Source organism: Canis aureus, chromosome 5 (assembly GCF_053574225.1).
Source record: "Canis aureus isolate CA01 chromosome 5, VMU_Caureus_v.1.0, whole genome shotgun sequence".
NCBI classification, from domain to species: Eukaryota; Metazoa; Chordata; class Mammalia; order Carnivora; family Canidae; genus Canis; species Canis aureus.
In genome coordinates, this window is record NC_135615.1 from 20,225,086 (window position 1) to 20,248,323 (window position 23,238).

Consider the following 23,238-nt stretch of genomic DNA (forward strand, 5'->3'; position numbering starts at 1 on the left):
GACTATTGATCTCTTGTGTCTGCATGCTTGCTGCCAGAGACAACGTCTTTTAAAAATGAAGTGTTTATGGATGGCAGTGATGAAAACTGTTCAGTGATGTGTGTGTTGTAAATACTAACCGCAAAATAGGAAAACCTGAAAATATGAAGTCTTCCATAGAGTTCTTTTCTATTTGACTCTACAGTGTCAACGTTTTTTTTGTTTTTGTTTTTTTTTTTTTTTTAATTTAGACCTGTCAGAGGTGAAAAGATCAATTTCCTTTTTCATGGAGACATCCAGTAATGGAATGAAAATCAGACTTCATTGGGGCACATTTTATCAATTAAATCTGAATGTTAACATCATGTTATACCTCTCATTTTAAATCACTCTTTTAAAAATCTCTTTCGTAAAACAGCACATATCCGAATGAGAAATCGCTCCAGCTGACAGAAATGTGCAAAAGTCTGCGAGATGGCTTTCAGAGATTATATAGCAAAGCAAAAAGGTAAGTTCTACTTTTTGCATTTAATTTTTTTAGATGATTTTATTTATTTATTCATGAGAGACACAGAGAGAGAAGCAGAGACATAGGCAGAGGGAGAAGCAGGCTCCCTGTGGGGAGCCTAATGTGGGACTCGATCTCAGGACCCTGGCATCACACCCTGATCCAAAGGCAGATGCTCAACCACTGAGCTATCCAGGTGTCCCTTAATTTAATTTTAAAGTAAGTGTTTTGTGGTCAAAGTATTTTACAGCTGCTTTGAAACCATTTGGAAAATAAGACTGTGTTCATTCTCAGGCTTCACTTTGGACTGTGAGAAGCTCTCTCTGGTAAGGAGGGTGGATGAGGGGTAGACAGTGCAGACCAGGGTCAGACAGACCCTGGTAGGAGGGGACTCAATTTATCTGTCCTTGGATCCACATGTTCTGAAGACTCCATCTGGTTTTACTGGCTAGACTTTTATAGGCCTTCAGTCTTTTTGAAAAAACCTGGAAGCATTCTGGACACTATCCTAGAAAAAAATGTACACTTGTACTGAATCCCTTATAATTCCAGGAGGTTAGCAGATTTATCCTTACTCCTAGCTGTGGTTCACCTTCCACTTCCCCCCTCACTCCCCACACCCACATGCTTCCAATCCGTATTTAAAGAGTTTCATATACCATTTTCTTCATACTGGGAAGGGAGACCTGAAAGCTCCAAGCTTCACATATACAAGAGCCCCTGGTGGCCTAAGAGTCTGATGGGAGTGGTACTGCCTTGATTGCACCTGGAGGAGCAGAGTCTGACAGTTCTGGATGAAGGAAGTGCATGGGGGGGGGGGGGGGCTGTGGTACACCTGTAATCTTCCTCAGAGAACTAAGCTGAGTTGCTTTTAGTATTAATTATACTCAGCTGAACCTAGGATCTGCGAAGCAGGTCTCCATGGAGAATGGCACATAGATTATCCAACTTTCTGGGCATAAAAGGTAACTGTTTTCTAGTAGAAATGTTCCTGCTGTGTAAGGAACCCCACGGATCTCACTTGGAGACCTCAGCTACTATTCTAGGCTAGAGGCGCATGTCCAGTGCAGGAAGACAGGACCAGGGTGACCACCCCTGATGTCCTAGGCATCTCTGCTTTATCTGAGCCTCTTGACTGCCTGGGTCCTCGAAATTATTAGAGAAGCCTGATACTGGTTAAGATATCTGATTTGAGTTAATCTGGTTTGACAATCCAATCCTGTAGGGTCCAACTGATGGACCCTGTACTTCCTGGAGAAATCCACTGGGCCTTGTACCTTCCATCTGCCACACCTGATCTGTTTTTTTTTTTTGTTTGTTTGTTTGTTTGTTTTCCCTTTGCTACAGTTTAGTCTGTGCCTTTCTTTGCCCTGGAATGTTGACCCATGAGGACTTCATCAGTACACTCCTTGCTCCTTTTGTCATCTGGTTTTCATTGGCTTTGAACCAGATGGAACACCAGAAGGAGAAAAGAAAGAGGAGGGAGGAAAAAGGATCTTTCTTTGTGTTGTTGCTGTAGGTTCACCACCTTCTTGACCAGAGGAAAGTGCTGCATCTTGAATGAAGATCATGACCTTTGTTAGGTGTCTCTTTCTCTTTTCTTCTGCCTTCATTCTCTCCTAGGACCCTTCAGCTCAGGAATAAGCTGTTATCAACTCCCTGACATTGTATTTGGATTTCCCAACATCCAGCCCCCAGGCCTCTTGAAAAAGTCCCTTTCTGAAACTTCTCTTAAATGACACAGTTGAGTGGGCCATCATTCCTTCCAGGACCCTCACTTACCATAGATTGGTAGAAGAAACTTGTAAATGCTTCTCTACCTGCATGATAAATTTATTGACTTTCGGAGTGGACTTAAAGGAGCTCATGCGTTACAGATGGTGCCACATGTGTGTTTTGATCACATGGTAGCTGTTGGTTTGTTTATTGGGTGTGGAGGTGTACAGGTATTTTTCTGAAAATTCTCCCATGGATCTCAAATCCCAAACCTACTGCAGGCTCCCTGCATCAGGCATTGCACAATGACGTGCAAAATGTAGAACTTGGGAAAATGAGTCCCTGCTCCACCGTACCTTGTGACAAGCTGGTTGTACTCCTTGCCTGATGAAACCACATGAAAGCGCATGAAAGTTGCCTTTGACTTTCTTCAACATTCTCTCTGACATAAACTGTTTTGGCTCCCCGAAGTGACAATAAGTCCTCAATGTAAGGATGATCCATAGCTGTATGTTGGAGCAAAGCACTTGAGTCAGCATGAGAGAGAATTCTTTAATCATGGAAGGTGTTTTCTTTTTTTTTTTTTTGTCAAGGCCAGAATTGAACAACTTTATTATGTGCAGCAAAAAAAATGGTTAGCTACCATGTGCTAATGAGAATGCTTGTGCATATGCCCTCATGTTTGCTCTCTCACTTTTTTCTATTGTTTTGGATCTGGTGCTGAGACCTCTTCTCAGCTGTTCTTTAGGGGAATGCATTTCCATTATGCACACAATTTTCAACTAGCTCACATAATTAGCCTGTGCTGGTATTCTGTTTGGCAAAGGTCTAGAGAGAGCAAGGCATGAATTGCCCATTGTTATGAAAGTTTTATTTTGCACACAGGAGACTAATTTTTTTTCTGTTGTATCGTCTATTGTCAGGAATTGTGTGTTCTGTGACACAGTGCTATTATGGACTTACAAGGGACAGTCAGGAAAGCCATTCAGTGTGTAGTGATAAAAAGTAATTTCATTTTCTTAGAAATAATTATTTAGCTCTGTTTTTGTCATGGTCTGTTAAAGACTTAGAATTTTCTCTTTCTTCAACCAATTTGTCCCTTTTGGTTTGCTAAAATAGAACCTAGGGAGACACAGTTATACTGGGAGAGAAACTGCTCTTTTTCTCCATTGGTCTTTTGTACATTTTTATGTAAAGGAAAATTAAACAGTTGCCATTTGGAAGACAGCAGGATAGAATTCCGGTATCACAATTCTTTATTGATTGTTTAAGACTGAGCTCCATGGATGTGGCCCTATCCCATTGCCTCGCTAAAGCCAGAGAGTGTGGGTGTTTGCAGCACTCTCCTTTTCCCTGTCTGGGACAGGTGAACATGAGAGGTCATGGTACTGTCCCGCAGCCGACCAAAAACCAGCATGCGCTCCCAGACAAGGCACTACCGCACTATTCCTGAAACTCGTGGACACACATCAAAACATTTTCCCACTGCCTTTCTGAGGTCAGCGAGCATGCCCCACCGCTATACTAGCTGACCAGTGAACAGTTATTGGTAAGCCATCATGCTCAGGGCACTTCACAGACTGCAGACTGAAACACAACCTGTCTTTCCCTGAATAAGGCCTGTTTACTTAGCCTGGGGTTTCAGCCTGGGGGACAGGCTGTAGATTTCCCACACATCTGAAGGTTGGGGAGGTGTACCCAGGGAATGTAAGCAGGGAGACAGTATCCTTGAGCCACCACCATGGCCTCACCATAGCTTGATGAGACCCCCCCCCCAGAGAAGAGGTCATGTACTTAATGTGGAGCCCCAATTTTTGCCCTCTTGTCCAGAGGACACCTCTAGATAGTCTGGAGGCCAGAAGGAATTATGATTATGGCCCTACAGGAGTGTATATATTTGCATACTTTAGAAGCTGCTGCCTGAGGGTCTGGCTTCTAGTCAGTCTAAAACTAAGTGCTAAATGAAATTCCTCCTATTGGAGCACTCACAGTTCTTGGCACACTCTTAAAAACAGGGATGTATAAAAAATAAAGTGTGTGGTTTAGACAATCACAAAGGTTCAAGAGATAACCAACATCTGGCACAAGGTCAAACAAGAATGTTCATCACCTACACAAGACCACTTCTTCAGGACAGAGAGGTAGCTGCTTCATTTAATACACAGAAACAAACACAGGGAGTCGAGCAAACTGAGGAAACAGAGAAATTTGTTCCTAACAAATGAATAAGACAAAACCTCAGAAAAAGACCTTAATGACATGCAGATAAGTAATCTACCTGATAAAGAATTCAAAGTCATGGTCATAAAGTTTCTCACTGAACTTGGGAAGAACACAGTGAGAAATCCAACAAAGAGAGTATGAAAAAGTACCAAACAATAGTCACAGAACTGAAAAATACAACAACTGAAATGAAACATACACAGGAGGGACTAGAGGGGTTCAACAGTAGATGGGGTGAAGTGGAAGAATGGATCATCAAGCTGGAAGACAAAGTAATGGAATTCACCCAGACAGAGCAGTGGAAAAAAATGAAGAAAACTTAAGAGACCTATGGGACAACATCCAGTGGAATGGTCTTTACGTCATAGGAGTTCTAGAAGGAGAAGAGAGAGAGAAAGGGGCAGAAGACTTATTTGAAAGAATAATGGCTGATAGTTTTCCTAACCTGGTGAAGGAAACAGACATCTAGGTTTAAGAATACAGAAATTACAAAACAAGGTAAGTCCAAAGAGATCCACACCAAGACACATTATAATTAAAATGTCAAAAGTTAAAGACAAAATCTTAAAAGAAGCAAAAGAAAAAGCAATTTCCCATTGTTACATACAAGGGAAACGCCATTAGGCTATCAACAGATTTCTCAGCAGAAGTTTTGCCAGGCAAGATGGGAGTGGCATGACATATTAAAAGTGCTGATAGGAAAGAAAAATCTTCCAACCAAAAATACTCTACCCAACAAGGTTATCATTCAGAATTGAAGGAGAGGTAGAGTTTTCTAGAACACAGGAGCTAAAGTCATACTACTATTAAAGTGGCCTTGTAAGAAATATTAAAGGGACTTTGACACTAAAAAGTAATGGCACTAATTAATAACAAGAAAACATGGAAGTAAAAATCTCACTGGAAAAAGTAAATACACAGTAAAGTAGTGTGTTAATCACCTAGAAAACTACAATGAAGATTAAAAGATAAATGTAGTAAAAATTAAGTAAAACTACAATAATTAGTTAAGGGCTACATGAAATAAGTAAAATGTGACATCAAAAACATGAAACATGGTGATTAAAAAATATAGAGTTTTAGAATGTGTTCAAATTTAAATTGTTATCAAGTTTAAAACACATAAGATGATATATACATAAGATATTATATACGAACCTAATGGTAATCACAAAGCAAAAATTATAGTAAATATATAAGAGAAAATAAGAAAGGAATTTAAATGTAACACTAAAGAAAGTCATAAAACCAGAGGGGAAGAGAGAAAGAGAAGAAGAAAGGAACAGAGAGGAACCACAAAAACAGCCAGAAGACAGTGAACAAAATAAATAAGTACAACCTACCAATAATTAGGTACAACCTAGGTACAATAATTGGTACAATCTACCAATAATTTAAATGTAAGTGGTTTAAATTCACCATTCAAAAGACATAGAGTGGCTGAAAGGATAAGAAAAAAAAGATGCATGTATAGAGTGCCTACAAGAGACTCACTTCTGAGAAAAGGACACACATAGGCTTAAAGTGAATAAATGGAAAAAGATATTTCCTTCAAATGGAAATGAAATCTAGTATAGCTATATTCATATCAGATAAAGTAGACTTTATAACAAAGACTAATAAAAAACAAAGGAACTGCATAATGCTAACAGGTCAGTCTGGGAAGAAGATATATATACACTCAACGTCGGAGCACCAAATATATAAGGCAAATATTAACCTAAATGGTGAAATTAACAGTAATGCAATAATAATATGGAACTTCACCCCGTTTACATCGATGGATAGATCATCCAGACAGAAAATCGGAAACAGTGGTCTTGAATGGCACATTTCACTAGATGAACATAACAGGTGTATACAGAACATCCCATCCCAAACTAGCAATATACACATTCTTCTTAGATGCACTGGGCACATTCTCCAGGATACATTACATGTTAGGACACAAAACAGGTCTCAATAAACTCAAGAAGATTGAAATAATACCAAGCATCTTTTCCAACCACAGTTGTATGAAACTAGGAATCAATTATAAGAAGAAAGCTGCAAAAACTACAAATACATGGAGATATTCATGTTACTAAACAACCATCGGGTAATAGAAGAAATCAAAGAAGAAATTTAAAAAATACCTGGAATCAAAGGCAGAAATATGACATACCAAAATCTATGGGATGCAGCAAAAGTGATTCTAAGAGGGAAGTTCATAGCAAAATAGGTCTACCTCAAGAAAAGAGAAATTTCAAATAAACAATTGAACTTTACATGGAAAGGAACTAGAAAAAGAAGAACAAATGAAGCCCGAAATTAATAGAAGGATGGAAATAATTAAAGATTGAACTGGAAATAAATAGAAACTAAAAAGGCATTAGAAGAGATCGCAAACTAAGAGATGGTTCTTTGAAAAGATAAAAAAGACCAACCTTTACATAGTCTTATCAAGAACAGAGAGAAGGCTCTAATAGAATCAGAAATTAAAAAGAAGTTACAACTGATACCAGAGAAATACACAGGATCTTAAGAGACTACTATGAATGATTATATGCAAAAAAATAAAATAAAATAAAACAAAAAAAAAAAAACCGCAGGATAATCTAGAAGAAATGGATAAATTCCTAAAAGCTTACATTCTTCCAAGAATGCATAATGACAAAATAGAAAATCTGAATACACCAGTCACTAGTAAGGAGAATGAATCAGTAATCAAAAACCTAGTAACACAAATCCAGGACCAGACAGCTTCACTGGTGAATTCTACCAAACATTTAAAGATTTAATACTATCCTTCTCAGGGCAGCCCTGGTGGTGCAGCGGTTTAGCGCTGCCTGCAGCCCGGGGTGTGATTCTGGAGACCCAGGATTGAGTCCCGCGTTGGGCTCCCTGCGTGGAGCCTGCTTCTCCCTCTGCCTGTGTCTCTGCATCTCTCTCTCTAAATAAATAAATAAAACCTTTAAAAAAATACTATCCTTCTCAGACTCTTCCAAAAAAACAAGGACGAGGAAATACTTCCAAACTCATCTTATGAGACCTTAATACCAGACTAGGCAAGGACAACCCCAAAACAAAACAAAACAAAACAAAAAAAAAGAAAGTTACAGGCAACATCCCTGATGAACTTGGATGCAGAAATCCTCAACAAAATATTAGCAAACTAAATTCAGAAATACATTAAGAGGATTATACACCATGGTCAAGTAGGATTTATTCCTAGGATGCAAGAATGGTTCAACACCTGCAAATCAATCAATGTGATATATTACATTAATAAAATGAACAATAAAAATCACATACTATCTCAATAAATGTTAGGTAAACTTTGGACAAAACTCAACATCTGTTTATGTTAAAAACTCCTAGCAGAGAGGGTATAGAAAGAATGTACCTCAGCATAACAAAGGCCATATATAACAAGCCCATAGCTATTATCATACTCAGGGGTGAAAACCTGAAAGATTTTCCTGTAAGATCAGTAAGAAGACAAGGATGCCCACTCTCCCCACTTCTATTCAGCATAGTATTGGGAGTTCTAGCCATAACAGTTAGGCAAGAAAAATAAATAGAAGGCATCTAAATAATAGAAGGCACCCCCAGCAGGCAGGGCACAGGCCGTCGGTACCTGCCGTCGTTGCCCATCGATTATCAGGGACGCACGTTTTTCCCCCAGAATGGGCCCCGGGTGCCTCCTAGTGCCCTTGAGTTCTTAGTTCTTTCCCTGTTGTAGGAAGAACGGGCCCTACATGTTTGTTACTGCAGAAAATAAAACCGAATTACTCAGTTAACTGAGTAATTAAACTCACTGTTTGCAGATGACACAATACTAGATATAGAAAACCCTAAGGACTTCACCAAAAAATCATTAGAACTAAAAAACAAAAACAAACAACAATAACAACAACAAAAAAGAACTAAAAAACAAATCCAGTAAAGTTGCAGGATACAAGATTAACTACAAAAAAATATGTTGTGTTTCTATACACTAATGATGAACAATCATAAGTGGGAAGATATTTTGTGTCCCTAGATTGGAAGAGTTACTTTTTAAAATGTCCATACTACCCAAAGCAATGTATGGAGTCTTCGTAATCTTTATCAAGGTTCCAAAGGCATTTTTCACAGAACTGGCACAAATAATTCTAGAATTCATATGGAAATACAAAAGACCCCAAATAGTGAAAACAATCTAGGGAAAGAATAACAAATCCAGAGGCATCATGCTCTCTGATTTCAAACTTTACTACAGAGCTTTAGAAATTAAAACATTATGGTTTTGGCATAAAAACACATATAGATCAATGGAATAGAATACAGAGCTCAGAAATAAATCCATGTATATAGTCAATTGATATCCACAAAGAAGGAAGAATATAAAATGTGGAAAGGACTCTCTCTTCAGCAAATGGTGTTGAGAAAACCTGGACAGCTTACATGTAAGAATGAAGCTGGATACTATCTTACACCATACACAAAAACAAACTCAGATGGATTGAAGTTTTGAATATAAGACCTGAAACCACAAAACTCTTATAGGAAAACAAATAGTAAGCTCTTTGAAATTAGTCTTTGCAGTGTTTGTTTGGATCTGACTCTAAAAGCAAGGAAAACAAAAGTAAAAATAAACAAATGGGACTACGTTAAGCTTCTGTATAGGAAAGGAAATCCTCAGAAAAATAGAAAGGCAACCTATTGGATGGGAGAAGATATTTGCAAATACAATAAGGTTAACATCCAAACTAGATAAAGAACTCATACAGCTCAATAACAACAACAACAACAACAAAAACAACAAAAATCCAGTTTAAAAATGAGCAGAGGATCTGAATAGACATTTTTCCAAAAAAGACAGATAGATGGCTAATGGGTAAAGGAAAAGATGTTCAACATCGCTAATCAGAAAAATACAAATCAAAGCCACAATGAGATATCACATCATATCTGACAGATCTAGACAAGAACGAAGCATTGGCCAGGATATGTAGAAAAGGGAACCCTTGTGTACTGTTGATGGGAATGTATATTGGTCCAGCCACTATGGAAAACAGTATAGAGAGTCCTCAAAAAGTGAAAAATGGAACTACCATATGATCCAGCAATTACACTATTGGATATGTATCTGAAGAAAATGAAAACACTAATTCTAAAAGATACATGCACCCCTATATGCTTTACACCGTTATTTCTAATAGGCAAGACATGAAAACAACCTAAGTGTCCATCAGTGGATGAATAGATAAAGATGTGTTGCACAGGCACACACACACACACACACACACACATGCCTGTGTGTGCACCCCCGCCCCCGCCATAAAAAGGAATGAAATGTTGCCATTTGCAACAACATGGGTGGGCCTTGAGAGTATTACGCTCTAAAATAAGTCAGACAAAGACAAATACCACATGATTTCACTTGTATGTGAAAAACAAAACAAGAAGACCCAGAGTCATAGATACAGAACAGATTGGCAGTTGGCAGAGGGGAGGGGGCTTAGGAGAGTGGTTGAAATGGGTGAAGGGGTCAAGAGTTATAAAGTTTCAATTGTAAAATAAATAAGATACAGGGTATAGTGTATGGCATGGAGAATACAGCAAATAATATTATATCAACGTTAGTGATTGATGGTATCTAGACTTACTGTGGTGATCATTTCTCAGTGTATGCAAGTGTTGAATCACTACATTGTACACCTGAAACTGACATAATATGGTATGTCAATTATACACCTCAATAAAAAAAAAAAGACTGAGCTCTAGAGAGCTTGTTCAGGGTTTTGTTTTTAGCACCTGTCACAGGCCTTGGCACATAGTAGTTGCTCAGTAAATATTTGGTGAATGAATGAATGAGTACATTTCTTAGGTCTTCAAATCATTTTGCATACCACCTTTAATTTCTAGCTCTTAAAAAATTAGCCACAGATACATAAACTTCAACTCTTTTTGAAACCAATAGTTTTCTCTTTCTCTTTATTTGAATCTCTAGTTCTCCCCATTTTTCCTTCCCTAATCCTTTGCCCTTGACTATTTCTATGGGTTTCTCCAGCTTAGTCCTTCTCATCACGTTATTTTCTAGGTAAAAATTATACTGTATTAAAAATGCCATGTAACTATCTTATCAGTGCTACTTTGCCTGTTTTTCAGTATAGCATATGTAATGTTTTCTGCTTATATTTTTAGAAAAAAATGATTTTTTATGAATATCCAAGCTTTCCATCTTAGTCTACAGTGCTTCAGACAAATGAATTGATTTTTCAAAAAGTAGAAACTTGAGAGCAGCTGATTCAGGAAATGAACTCATTTTTCTCCCTCTCGAGCACTTCTGACTCTGTTGCTATACCTTTTTTTTCTCTTGTGCTTCCATTTTGTCAGATGATCCTGCATCTCAAGAAAATGTACCTTTATATTTGTTTAGTTTCCTCCACTTAGGGTAGATGAACTGTTCTAACAAAATCTCCCAAAAAGTAACATTGCAGCACACAATTTTATTCTCTTTTATACAGTGTTCAATATAGATACTCCTCCTTGATCAGGCAACTTTCCTTTGAGTATTGATTCAGGGATCCTGGCTCCTTCTGTCTCATGATGTAGTCATCTTCAGTAGACGGTCCCGGGCTTGCTGTTGAAGAAGACACTGTGGAGAAAGCACTCATGACTTGGAGGGGACAGACGTCACTTCTAGTCACATCTTATTGGCTGGAACTGGGGCCACCTCCATGTTTGGGGTCATGCAACTAGTTTTGACCAGTGAGTGGAGTTGGCATGTGGTAGGCATCAGGGACTGTAGTACCTGGATGGGAAACTGCTTGTGGCACCAACTATATAATATAGAAAGGAAACACCAATCAGTGGTGATCAACCAGATGTTTCTGCAACATATATATTAAATAGCTCTATTATTCTTATTCTATTGACTCTCGGCCTCCAAGGTATTTCTTAAACGTAAAAGAAAACATTTTTTTTTAAACAACAGCAGTCTCTTAATCTTTTGAACACTTGAGTAGTTTATATAGTGTCTATATTGAAATGAGAGATTTAGAGATCTTTTTAGGAATAGGGCAATGTAAGCCATTGCCCTATAACTTCCTGTTCCATCACTGAATCATGAAATATTCACTTGTATTCAGAGCTTTTTTGGAGGCTAAGATCCAAATTCTCAGAATTAAGATTTGGAACAACACGTCCTTGCGTAGACTAAGTGTGGCTTACACCCTACACTATTTGGTGAGTGTGTATGTTTGGTGAGCTATTTCATGCGGTATCATTTAAAATAACTGACAACAATAGAATTTTCTGCAAGGTATCATCTCGGTGGGACACCATCAAGATGCTAGTTAGAATGCACCATTTTGGAGGGTGAAAGGCAAAGTGAGTTGAAGACTGGCCCCAAATGTTCTTCACTATTTATTATGTTGGAGAGTACAACATGACCTGAATGCAGTTTGAAAAGAAGAGGTATAAATTATGGCAGATCAAACCTCAAAAAACCCGAATGTGAGCATATCACTTGACAGCCTGCTAACAAAGCAAGTATTCCTAAGTTTCAAGTTGTCTATCAGGAAAAATGATTTTTGGTCATGTACAAGATTTTCTTGGCATAGGATGATATATGACTGGTTTCTATTTGGCTTTAAATCTGTGGTGCTTTCATTGCTTCTTAAAATGATATTCACACTTTTGTTTCTTTTTACCTCTGACCCTTTAACTTGCCTTTTCAGATCAGATGTAAGGGCTCCAAAATCTAGCACTTTTTTCTTTCCTTGGTATAAAGATCAGAAAGAAGTTAACACAAAACAGCCACTTGTACCAACATGATACCTTCTTTAATATCTTAGGAAATTTCTCTTGGTAACTAAAACAGTGCTAAGTTTGTTGATAAAAAATTTGAAGTTGAGACAGATGAATTAATATTGAGGCTATGAAAGAGGTCGGTGAAACTTTCTTTGCATTTAAGCCAAACAATTATGCCAGATGTATTAAAAGGTGATTTAACCATCATTCTATGCTCCAGAGAGTATATAAGAAATAATAATCAGGGATCCCTGGGTGGCGCAGCGGTTTGGCGCCTGCCTTTGGCCCAGGGCGCGATCCTGGAGACTCGGGATCGAATCCCACATCGGGCTCCCGGTGCATGGAGCCTGCTTCTCCCTCTGCCTGTGTCTCTGCGCCTCTCTCTCTCTCTCTCTCTGTGACTATCATAAATAAATAAAAATTAAAAAAAAATTTAAAAAAGAAATAATAATCATACAGTTTCAGGAATTGAAGGAGTAGTCTCAAATTCTTCAAATCTGTATACTTTTTTTCTGTACTTATTAAAAGCATGTATGACTTTTATTTTCCTACAAAATCTGTTGCCTCAGTTTAAAGATTAAGCAATGGGACAATGACTTGTTTAATGTTAGGCAACCAGTTAATGAAAGGGTGGGAAAATGTGTGTGGTTTTTCTTGGGGGGGGAGGGGTTGTTGATATTGGAAAAGAATTAGCATAATCCTAATCTGAATTCTTTAATTAATATTTGGTAAGAGTTGCTTAGTAAATCTTTTTTGCAGTGCTGAAGATTGATATAGTGTGGTGTTTTATTGTAAGTATTTATCAGTGGAAACAAAGCTGAATTTGCCCTCAGAGGAAAATCAAAATGCTGACTTTCTAGTTATGCTACAATGTTGGTTATGTATTCACATCAGAGGGCTTCGTTACACTTGCTCAAATAACTAGTCATTTGAAAAAACCTTTAATAGAAAGACAATGAACAATAAAAATAATCAAACTTACTTATAGGCATTAAGAAATAATTGAGATTATTTTTTATTTTAGAAGTGGCACAGAGAAAGAAAGTGTATCTGTTACTTTCGCCCAGCATTTTCAAAAATAGAGCAAGTAATGCTAAAACTATGGTTTATTTACTATTCGCAGTAGCCAGATCCCAAGATGATGCCCAGTGATTCTCTCCTGGTATCCACCCACTTTCCCCTACCTCCCTGGATGGGGGGCCGCCATGTGTAACCAGTTAGCAGTATAGCAGTACTGCAGAAATAACAAAGTCTGAGTTTCAAGGACAGGTCATAAAAGAATTGGATAGCTCTGTCTTACCATCTAAGATTGTTTGCTCTGAGGGAAGCCAGCTACCGAGTCATGGGGCTGTGGAGAGGTCCCTGTGACAAGGAACTAAGGTCTGCCAATAGCTAGCACCAGCTTGTCAGTCATGTGACTGAGCCTTCTTAGAAGTTGATCCTTCAGCCCTGACCAAATTCTTGACTTTGCAGCTTAATGAGGACTGCTGGGCCAAAACCACTCAGATAAGCTGTCGATCTTCAGAACCTATTTAATAATAAATGTTGATTATATTTTTAAGTTAAGTTTTGGGAGCAATTTATTATATATCCATAGATAATTAATGTATTATTCAATTCATAATCCTTTGCATTATTGTGTTTTTATCATAAGGATATTATTGCCAAAGTTATTAAATAGTGGTAATTTAACAACTACGACTTTTGTGAGCCTTCCATATGTAAGATAATTTAAATGCATCTATAGTCCTGCAGTATTTTTTCAGGTTAAGTTTCATTATTCTAATTACACAAGTGAAAGAAATGAGCCCAGAGGGTTTAAATGGCTTATAGAACATCAGACAGTTACAAATGGCAGAACTAGGATTTGGGTAAAATTCTGACTATTTTGTTTTTAGTACTCTATGGTACTACTCTTTTTTTTTATAAATTTATTTTTTATTGGTGTTCAATTTGCCAACATATAGAATAACACCCAGTGCTCATCCCATCAAGTGCCCCCCTCAGTGCCCGTCACCCAGTCATCTCCACCCCCCACCCACCTCCCCTTCCACCACCCCTAGTTCGTTTCCCAGAGTTAGGAGTCTCTCATGTCCTGTCTCCCTCCTTGATATTTCTCATTCATTTTTTCTCCTTTTCCCTTTATTCCCTTTCACTATTTTTTATATTCCCCAAATGAATGAGAACATATAATGTTTGTCCTACTCCAATTGACTTATTTCACTCAACATAATACCCTCCAGTTCCATCCATGTCGAAGCAAATGGTGGGTATTTGTCGTTTCTGATGGCTGAGTAATATTCCATTGTATACATAGACCACATCTTCTTTATCTATTCATCTTTCGATGGACACCGAGGCTCCTTCCACAGTTTGGCTATTGCGGACATTGCTGCTATAAACATCAGGGTGCAGGTGTCCCGGCATTTCATTGTATCTCTATCTTTGGGGTAAATCCCCAGCAGTGCAATTGCTGGGTCATAGGGCAGATCGATTTTTAACTCTTTGAGGAACCTCCACACAGTTTTCCAGAGTGGCTGCACCAGTTCACATTCCCACCAACAGTGCAAGAGGGTTCCCTTTTCTCCGCATCCTCTCCAACATTTGTGGTTTCCTGCCTTGTTAATTTTCCCCATTCTCAGTGGTGTGAGGTGGTATCTCATTGTGGTTTTGATTTGTATTTCCCTGATGGCAAGTGATGCAGAGCATTTTCTCATGTGCATGTTGGCCATGTCTATGTCTTCCTCTGTGAGATTTCTGTTCATGTCTTTTGCCCATTTCATGATTGGATTGTTTGTTTCTTTGCTGTTGAGTTTAATAAGTTCTTTATAGATCTTGGAAACTAGCCCTTTATCTGATACGTCATTTGTAAATATCTTCTCCCATTCTGTAGGTTGTCTTTTAGTTTTGTTGACTGTATCTTTTGCTGTGCAAAAGCTTCTTATCTTGATGAAGTCCCAATAGTTCATTTTTGCTTTTGTTTCTCTTGCCTTCGTGGATGTATCTTGCAAGAAGTTACTGCGGCCAAGTTCAAAAAAGGTGTTGCCTGTGTTCTCCTCTAGGATTTTGATGGAATCTTGTCTCACATTTAGATCTTTCATCCATTCATCACAAATACCCACCATTTGCTTCAACGTGGATGGAACTGGAGGGTATTATGCTGAGTGAAGTAAGTCAATCGGAGAAGGACAAACAGTGTATGTTCTCATTCATTTGGGGAATATAAATAATAGTGAAAGGGAATATAAGGGAAGGGAGAAGAAATGTGTGGGAAATATCAGAAAGGGAGACAGAACATAAAGACTCCTAACTCTGGGAAACGAACTAGGGGTGGTGGAAGGGGAGGAGGGCGGGGGGTGGGGGTGAATGGGTGACGGGCACTGAGGGGGGCACTTGACGGGATGAGCACTGGGTGTTATTCTGTATGTTGGTAAATTGAACACCAATAAAAAATTAATTTATTAAAAAAAGGGAAAAAAAGATCTTTCATCCATTTTGAGTTTATCTTTGTGTATGGTGCAAGAGAATGGTCTAGTTTCATTCTTCTGCATGTGGATGTCCAATTTTCCAAGCACCATTTATTGAAGAGACTGTCTTTCTTCCAGTGGATAGTCTTTCCTCCTTTGATGAATATTAGTTGACCATAAAGTTGAGGGTCCACTTCTGGATTCTCTATTCTGTTCCATTGATCTATGTGTCTGTTTTTGTGCCAGTTCTATGGTACTACTCTTAATGAGAGCAGGATTAACAGTCACAAATATGAGACATTCTAATATACAGAACATTTGACTTTATAATTAGCATCTCTTCAAAAGCAATCCATCTTGAAAAAAATACTATGTGCTTTCTTCACTTTGGGATACTTATTTTACTTAAGCTTCTGAAATGTAAATAGTCTTAATGTGGCATTATCTTGCACAGCAGGGACCATAATTGCAAGTTTGGGATCAGACTGCCTTCTTTTGGTAAGATCATGGCCAATGACTAATTATTGGCATAGTTCAGAATTAATATCTGAAACCTTTGGGTGTTTTTTTTCACATTAATGTTCTTAGTTTATTAATCCTCTCATGAAAAATCTGCACAATCACCACAGATAAAGCCACTGCAGAATCTTTGCTCCTTCTGTTGTCCAATCTCCAGCTCACTTTTTGCCAGCACCAGTGTTGGCTTTGGCAGCCCCCCTGACTTTCTTCATTCTGTTTTTGCGCTCTTTGCGCTGTTTTCTTGAAGTCTTTTTCTTCTCATATAGGCCATGTCTTGCAAGTCTGTTTGGGTTCACTTTTCTTTTTGTAATCCCAGGAATCCTAAGTCATGCAAAGCTAGTTGTCTTGCCACCACCAAAATGGGTTCTGAATCCAAATACAAATATGGCATTTGGTGTGGTCTTGTACATTTTGGCTAGTTTTTCCTAAATTTCTGTCTTAGGTACTGTTGCCTTCCCGGGATGCAGAACATCAATGACCATCTGTTTCCGCTGAAGTAGTCAGTTGGTCATGAACTTCCTGGTCTGGATAGTTACTGTGTGGTTCATGATGGCGGCTGAGCTTCAAGCAGCCGGGGAGGAAAAGAGCCTTTGGGTGTTTCTATGTTCTAATTATATATTAGGCTTCAGTTTCAAAAACACACAGCAGATTCTTTGTGCTCAACACTGGGACAGGTACAGTGACAGTTATTTTCAACCTGGAAATGCGTATTTTCAAAGTATGTGTAGTTGAGAACTCTTCCACAATAAACATGATAAATTATTTCTTTTTAGCAGCTCTCACAGTATGTTAAGAAAGTTAGAATACACTGTCTTCTCATTCTTCTTTGCAGATTCCTCATCTCTCACTTTTGAGGCTGGAGTGCCCCAGAACTCAGTCCTTAGGCCTCATTTCTCTTCATGCTCAGTCCTCAAGGACCACATTTAGTCTCTTGGATTAAAATACCACATACATACTGATGATTTCCAAATTTGTATTTCCTGCCTGAACCTCTTCCCAGATTTGAATGTTCCTTTGTCCCATCAACACTTTCCTGGGATGTCTATAAGGCATCTCAAACCTTACACATCCTGCAAGATCTCCTGGACTTTCTCCTAAAGGGAAGTGCTTGGTACTCCAGCACTTTTCCCAGCTTCCATTAATGCCACATCTATTCTTCCAGTGCTCAGGCCTAGATGCTCCAAGTTATTCTTGAGTCCTCTCTTTTTATCTATATCATTGTCTGATATTAAATCTACTGGCTATCTTCAGATCATTTTTAGAAGCTGATTATTTCTTCTTGCTAATTGTACCAATTCCACCCTTATCCAAGCCATCTTTATTCTACTCTCGAATTGTGGCAATTCTCTTAATTGGTCTCTCTCTTTTCCTAAGAGGCTATTCTCAACAAGTATACAGAAGAAACCTTTTTAAAATGTAAGTCAGATCAAGTCACTTTTCTATCTCAGTGTCTTCCCATTTCACTGAGAAGTAAAGGTAAAATTATTACAGTAGCCCACAAAGCCCTTAAAAGCATTTCTCACACAGACATGTAATATATTTGCCAATAACACCACAAAGGAGGTGTGTGGGGGAACAAAGCTGTAATTGGGCCAAGGAAATGATTACAGATGGTAAAGTAATAATTATAACAATGTGTAGGTGGGTATATAACATGAATAGATATAATATTTATAACAAAATTTCCACAAAAGTGGGGGAAAGGGAATAGAGCTATAAGCTGTAAGTAATATTTTCCATATCTGTGCAGTTAAGGTAGTATAAATTAGAAACTAATTCTGACAAAGTAAGACATGTATGGGAAGCCTTAGTGCAACCACTAAGAGATAAAGTTAAAACTTACTAAAATGCTACTCTATAAAATATTCACTTAAGGCAGAAGAATTCTGTAAAGAAGAAGTAGAAGAACAAAGAATACATGAAACATAAAAACAAAGAGTGAAATGACAGATGTAAGTTTAACTAAGTAATAGCATTAAATGTGAATGGGTTATTACTGATGTAGTTAGTTAGACTTTCCTCTGCTATTTTACCCTTTGTTTTAAAAATGGCATCTGAAAAAAAAATAAAAATAAATAAAAATGGCATGTGGAGTGGCTAAACTGATAATCAGACAAAAGTAGACTTTTAAAAGAAAAAAAATGTTAGAAGAAATAAAGAAGGAGACTTTATAATCCTAAAAAGATAAACTCAGCAGAAAGACTTAATACTTATAAACCTAATAACAGAGCACCAAAATAACAAAGCAATAACTGACAGAAATCAAGGGAGAAATAAATAATTCAATAATAATTGGAGACTTCAGTATCTTATTTTTAGTAGTGAATATAACAACCAAACGGAATATCAACAAAGAAATGGAAGACTTGAATAACACTGTGTACCAACTAGACCTACTAGACTTCTGCTGAATACACAACCCAACAACAGAATGTACATTCTTCTCAAATACACACAAAACATTCTCCAGGATAAATCATATACTAGGCTATAAAACAAGGCCTGAAATAAACTTAAAAGAATAGAATTAACATAAGATACGTTATCTGACTACAATGTAATGAAATTTGAAGTCAATATTCAGGAAAAATTTGAGAAACTCATAAATATGTGGAAATTAGACAATTCTCCTATCATTGCGTCCATGAGGTAATATAAAGGAAAATCAGGATATACTTCAAGATGAATGAAAACAAAAGCACAATATATCAAAATTTATGAGTTGCAGGGGGTGATAACCAAAGTGTACCAAATTTCATTTTGAGGTGACAAAAATGTTCTCAAGTTGACTGTAGTGATGGTTGTAAATATCTGTGAATATTCTTTAAAAACCATTGGTTTGTACCCGTTAAGTGGATGAATTATGTGGTATATAAATTACAGTTGACCCTTTAACAACATGGGATTAGGAACAATGATCTCCCTCCCTGTGCAGTTGAAAATCCATGTATAACTTTTGACTCCTCCAAGACTTAGCCACTAATAGACTACCGTTGACCAGAAGCCTTATTGATAACCTAAACAGTTTAGTTAACACATATTTTGTATGTTATATATATTTTATACCATATTCTTACAATACAGTAAGCTAGACAAAAGAAAATGTTATTAAGAAAATCATAAGAAAGAGAAAATACACTTACAGTACTGTTCTGTATTGAAAAAAAGTCCTGGGCAGCCCAGGTGGCTCAGCGGTTTAGTGCCTCCTTCAGCCCAGGGTGTGATCCTGGAGACCCAGGATCAAGTCCCGCGTCAGGCTTCCTGCATGGAGCCTGTTTCTCCCTCTGCCTGTGTCTCTGCCTCTGTGTGTGTGTGTGTCTCTCATGAATAAATAAATAAAATCTTTTAAAAAAGAAAAAGAAAAAAGAAAAAAAGTCCATGGGTAGGTGGACCTGCACAGCTCAAACCTGTATTGTTCAAGGGTCAACTGTATACCTCAATAAAGCTGTTAAAAACTTTGATGTGCCTATGAATCACTTGTGGATTTTATCTTAATACATTTTCTGATTTTGTAGGTCTAGGACAGGGTCTGAGATTCTGCATTTCTAACAGTTTTAACCATGTTATGCCAGCTGCTAGTCTGAGGTCTTTATACCTTGAATAGCAAGGCCTCTACCATTAGATTTCTTGTTACCTTCCTGACCTCACCTCTTGCTACCCACGAGTGGATTCCTGCATGACTCATGGGTGATTTCCAGCCACCCTGTCTATCTTATTCCTCAAACATAACATTCCTCTTCCTCTGGCCTTTTCATTTGTCATACCTTTTGCCTAGAATGCTCTTCCCATTTCTACAACCCTGTATGTGCCTGGCTTACCTTATCACTTCTTCAAGTCTGCCCAACTCTTACCTCCCAGTGCAGTCTTTCCTGACTACTCTACCTAAATTGCAACCCTATTTCACACACTTTTTCTCCTTTCTTGCAGTATTTTTCTGGCACTTGTACATAGTACTTTAACATGCTATTAATGTACATATTATTTGGTGTGTTAATTTGCTAGGGCTGTCATAACAAATTATCACAGATGGGGGCTTAAATTTACAACAGAAATTAAATTTAAATTTTTCACAGTTCTGGTGGCTGAAAGCCCAAGATTGAGGTGTCATCAGGTTTGATTTTTCCTGAGGCCTCTCTCCTTGGCTGGCAGACAACCACCTTCTTGCTGTGTCCTCGTGTGGTCTTTTTGCTATGCATGCCACACTACTGGCGTCTCTGTATGTACATGTTTCCTTTTCTGGTAAGAACACCAGTCAGATTGGATTAGGGCCACCTTAATGACCTCATTTCAATTTAATCCCCTATTTATAGGCTTTATCTCTAAATACAATCCAGTTCTAAGGTCCTGGGTGTTAGGGTTTCAACATATAGATTTGGGGGAACATAATTCAGTTCATACATTTGGTTTATTGTCTCACGCTCTGTTATATACACATTTCCTGAGAACATAGATTTTTTTAAAAAACAGTCTCATTTTGTTCACTATTATTATTATTGGTCCCCAGAATAGTACCTCACATGTAGCGGATTCCCAAATAGGTATTTCTGAGTAAATATAAAATAAATAAAAGGAGAAGTGCTGTAGAGATATATAATAGATACAAGGTGGTTACTTATATGAGTTAGAAGAATTTAAAGGCGAAAGGTTAATAGTCACTCATATAGGGGTTAAAAATCTTACCAGGTATCCTATCCATGCTGGCTCCTTCACTGTTGTAACTCACTCTAACTATAGGATGTTAACTCTTCAAGAGATGGAGACACTGAATTTATTGGTTCTCTTAGATCCCTTGCAATATGTGGGACTTTAGAAAGGGGACTTTCTAAAAAGTGATAGTATAAAATCACTAAATTGTTATTTTCATCTTTGGTGATTCCTGTCTATGTCTGGAGATTTCTTTCAATGAAGAAAGCAGATCATCCTTTTTCTCATCTTCAGAAAAGTCATGATTGTGTTTTGAGAGGAAATAGGAAAGTCCTAAAGAGCAGCTTTCTTCTTTTTTTATTCATTCTTTCTGTCCTGGTGATGTATTCGCATGTTGCAAATGTTCATGAAGGAGGCACTGAAAATTAAGGTTTTGGTTTTGCTACGAGGTACTGCTTGATTTGGGCATTATATCAAATCAGGCCAGCAATGTAAATTCACTTACCTCCAAATAATTCTGAAAATACCATTATGAATGAGTTTTCATTTGCTCTATAAAATTCCTTTTTAAACCTCCAGATCTACTCTCAATTCTTTTTTATTCTTGTTGCATGCTCTACAAGGCTGACTTTTGGGCTCCAGTAGGTGGACTCTCATAACCATTGGCTTCTGGTTAGGGTCAGTGTATGGGAAATATTTATAGGAGAGTGGAAAGTGGGAAGAGAGGACATTTGGAGTATTTATTCCCCCAAATGCTCTTTATGGGCTTGATTTAGGGATGATACATCCTTTATCAGAGGCCATCACTCCTATCCAGTGGCCTGCTTCTGTACCTCCAACTGTATCTTTGAGTAGCCTATAGGCTTGGGATGCTAACAACTTTCCTACTGTACCATCGTTACTGGCCTTTGAATGGGCTTCACCAATCTGTGTTGCTTTTCCTATACCACACCCCAGTCCTCTGTAGACACCCCACTCCCTCTTGGCTGTCTAAGGTCAGTCACTGTGGCACTCTCCTAGCATGTGTCTTAAACATGTAATTAATATCAAAACTCCAAAAGTTAATTGCCTAGGGCAGAGAAAGTGTTCTTTTCTAAAAAATCAATATCTGACTTTTTCACATATGGCAGTTTGGAGATCTCACTGGGGCTGTCAAGAAGAACATTGGCATTTTTAGGAATTAATTCCTGAGGCTGTTTTAGAATATTTTAACTTGTCTGAGGGACAAGTGTAGAGAGAATAAATGCTAAAGATCCCTTTCTCCTGTGCCAATTGACAATAGCCACAGTGTTCTAAATAGAAGCTACTGTCACATAGAGTTGAAAACAATGTAAATTAAATTCTAATTTTAGTGGATGAAATGTCAGTACAATATATTTCTATTATTCATAGCTCAATTCAGTCTGCCTTCTGTATACTTCTTTTTGTTAGTTGTCATACATTCATCAGCCATTTCTTTTTTTTAATTTTTTATTTATGATAGTCACACACACACAGAGAGAGAGAGAGAGAGAGAGAGGCAGAAACACAGGCAGAGGGAGAAGCAGGCTCCATGCACTGGGAGCCCAACGTGGGATTTGATCCCAGGTCTCCAGGATCACGCTCTGGGCCAAAGGCAGGCACTAAACCCCACCCAGGGATCCCTCATCAGCCATTTCTTTAAAAGTTTTGCCCCATAAAAATGATTAGCTGTATTAACTGAAAATCTTATAACATTATACTGATTTGCAGCATTTGGTTTCATGTAGAACTGGGCTCTTCAAGGGTTTGGTAGAAACTAGCTACAAAAAACTAACCTGTACACAATACCAGTTAGAAACCTACTGGTTTAGTGGTGTCTAAGTGGCTCAGTTGGTTAGGTGACTGACTTGATTTCAGCTCAGGTCATGATCTCAGGGTTGTGAGGTCAAGCCCTGTGTCACGCTACCTGCACAGCAGAGTCTGCTTGAGATTCTCTCTCTCCCTCTGTCCCTACCCCTGCTTGCATACTGTCTCAAATAAATAAATAGAACCTTTTTTTAAAAAAAATTTATTGACTTAATATTGGTATTTCCCTTAGACATTCCCTTAGACAAAAAGGCTGGCTTTCACCATGAAGTGATATTATAAGAAACTAAATCAGTATCTCAGCAGCTTAATTGGGATAATAGATTAATATCTTCAAGATTACTTCTAGGTGTCTAGTAAATACCCAATAAGTACCCAATAAGTACCCAGTAAGTATTTAATGATTACATGAATTAACCAGAAGTTACGTAGGGCTTTTAAAAAGCCTTATTTCTATCTTAATGAGATAAAACTAGCCATATCGTATGGGTCTTTGTCTCCAAAGAGCAGTTTCTAGGAGAGTATTTTCAATTTTAATATATTTACTTAGTGTCATTTCAAATGTTATTTATA

The 23,238-nt window shown here is 37.8% G+C and overlaps 1 protein-coding gene and 1 pseudogene across 1 annotated transcript in view; one reads left to right on the forward strand and one right to left on the reverse strand.

The window, feature by feature from the left end:
* Nucleotides 1–23,238, forward strand: part of ST8SIA6 (ST8 alpha-N-acetyl-neuraminide alpha-2,8-sialyltransferase 6) — a 140,377-nt gene that overhangs the window by 63,377 nt on the left and 53,762 nt on the right. Inside the window, exon 2 of the mRNA XM_077897052.1 lies at nucleotides 398–487. Coding sequence (XP_077753178.1) covers nucleotides 435–487 — 53 coding nt within the window. The 5' untranslated portion in view covers nucleotides 398–434. The remainder of the gene's footprint in view (nucleotides 1–397; nucleotides 488–23,238) is intronic.
* On the reverse strand, nucleotides 16,262–16,742 carry LOC144313351 (small ribosomal subunit protein eS24 pseudogene; annotated as a pseudogene).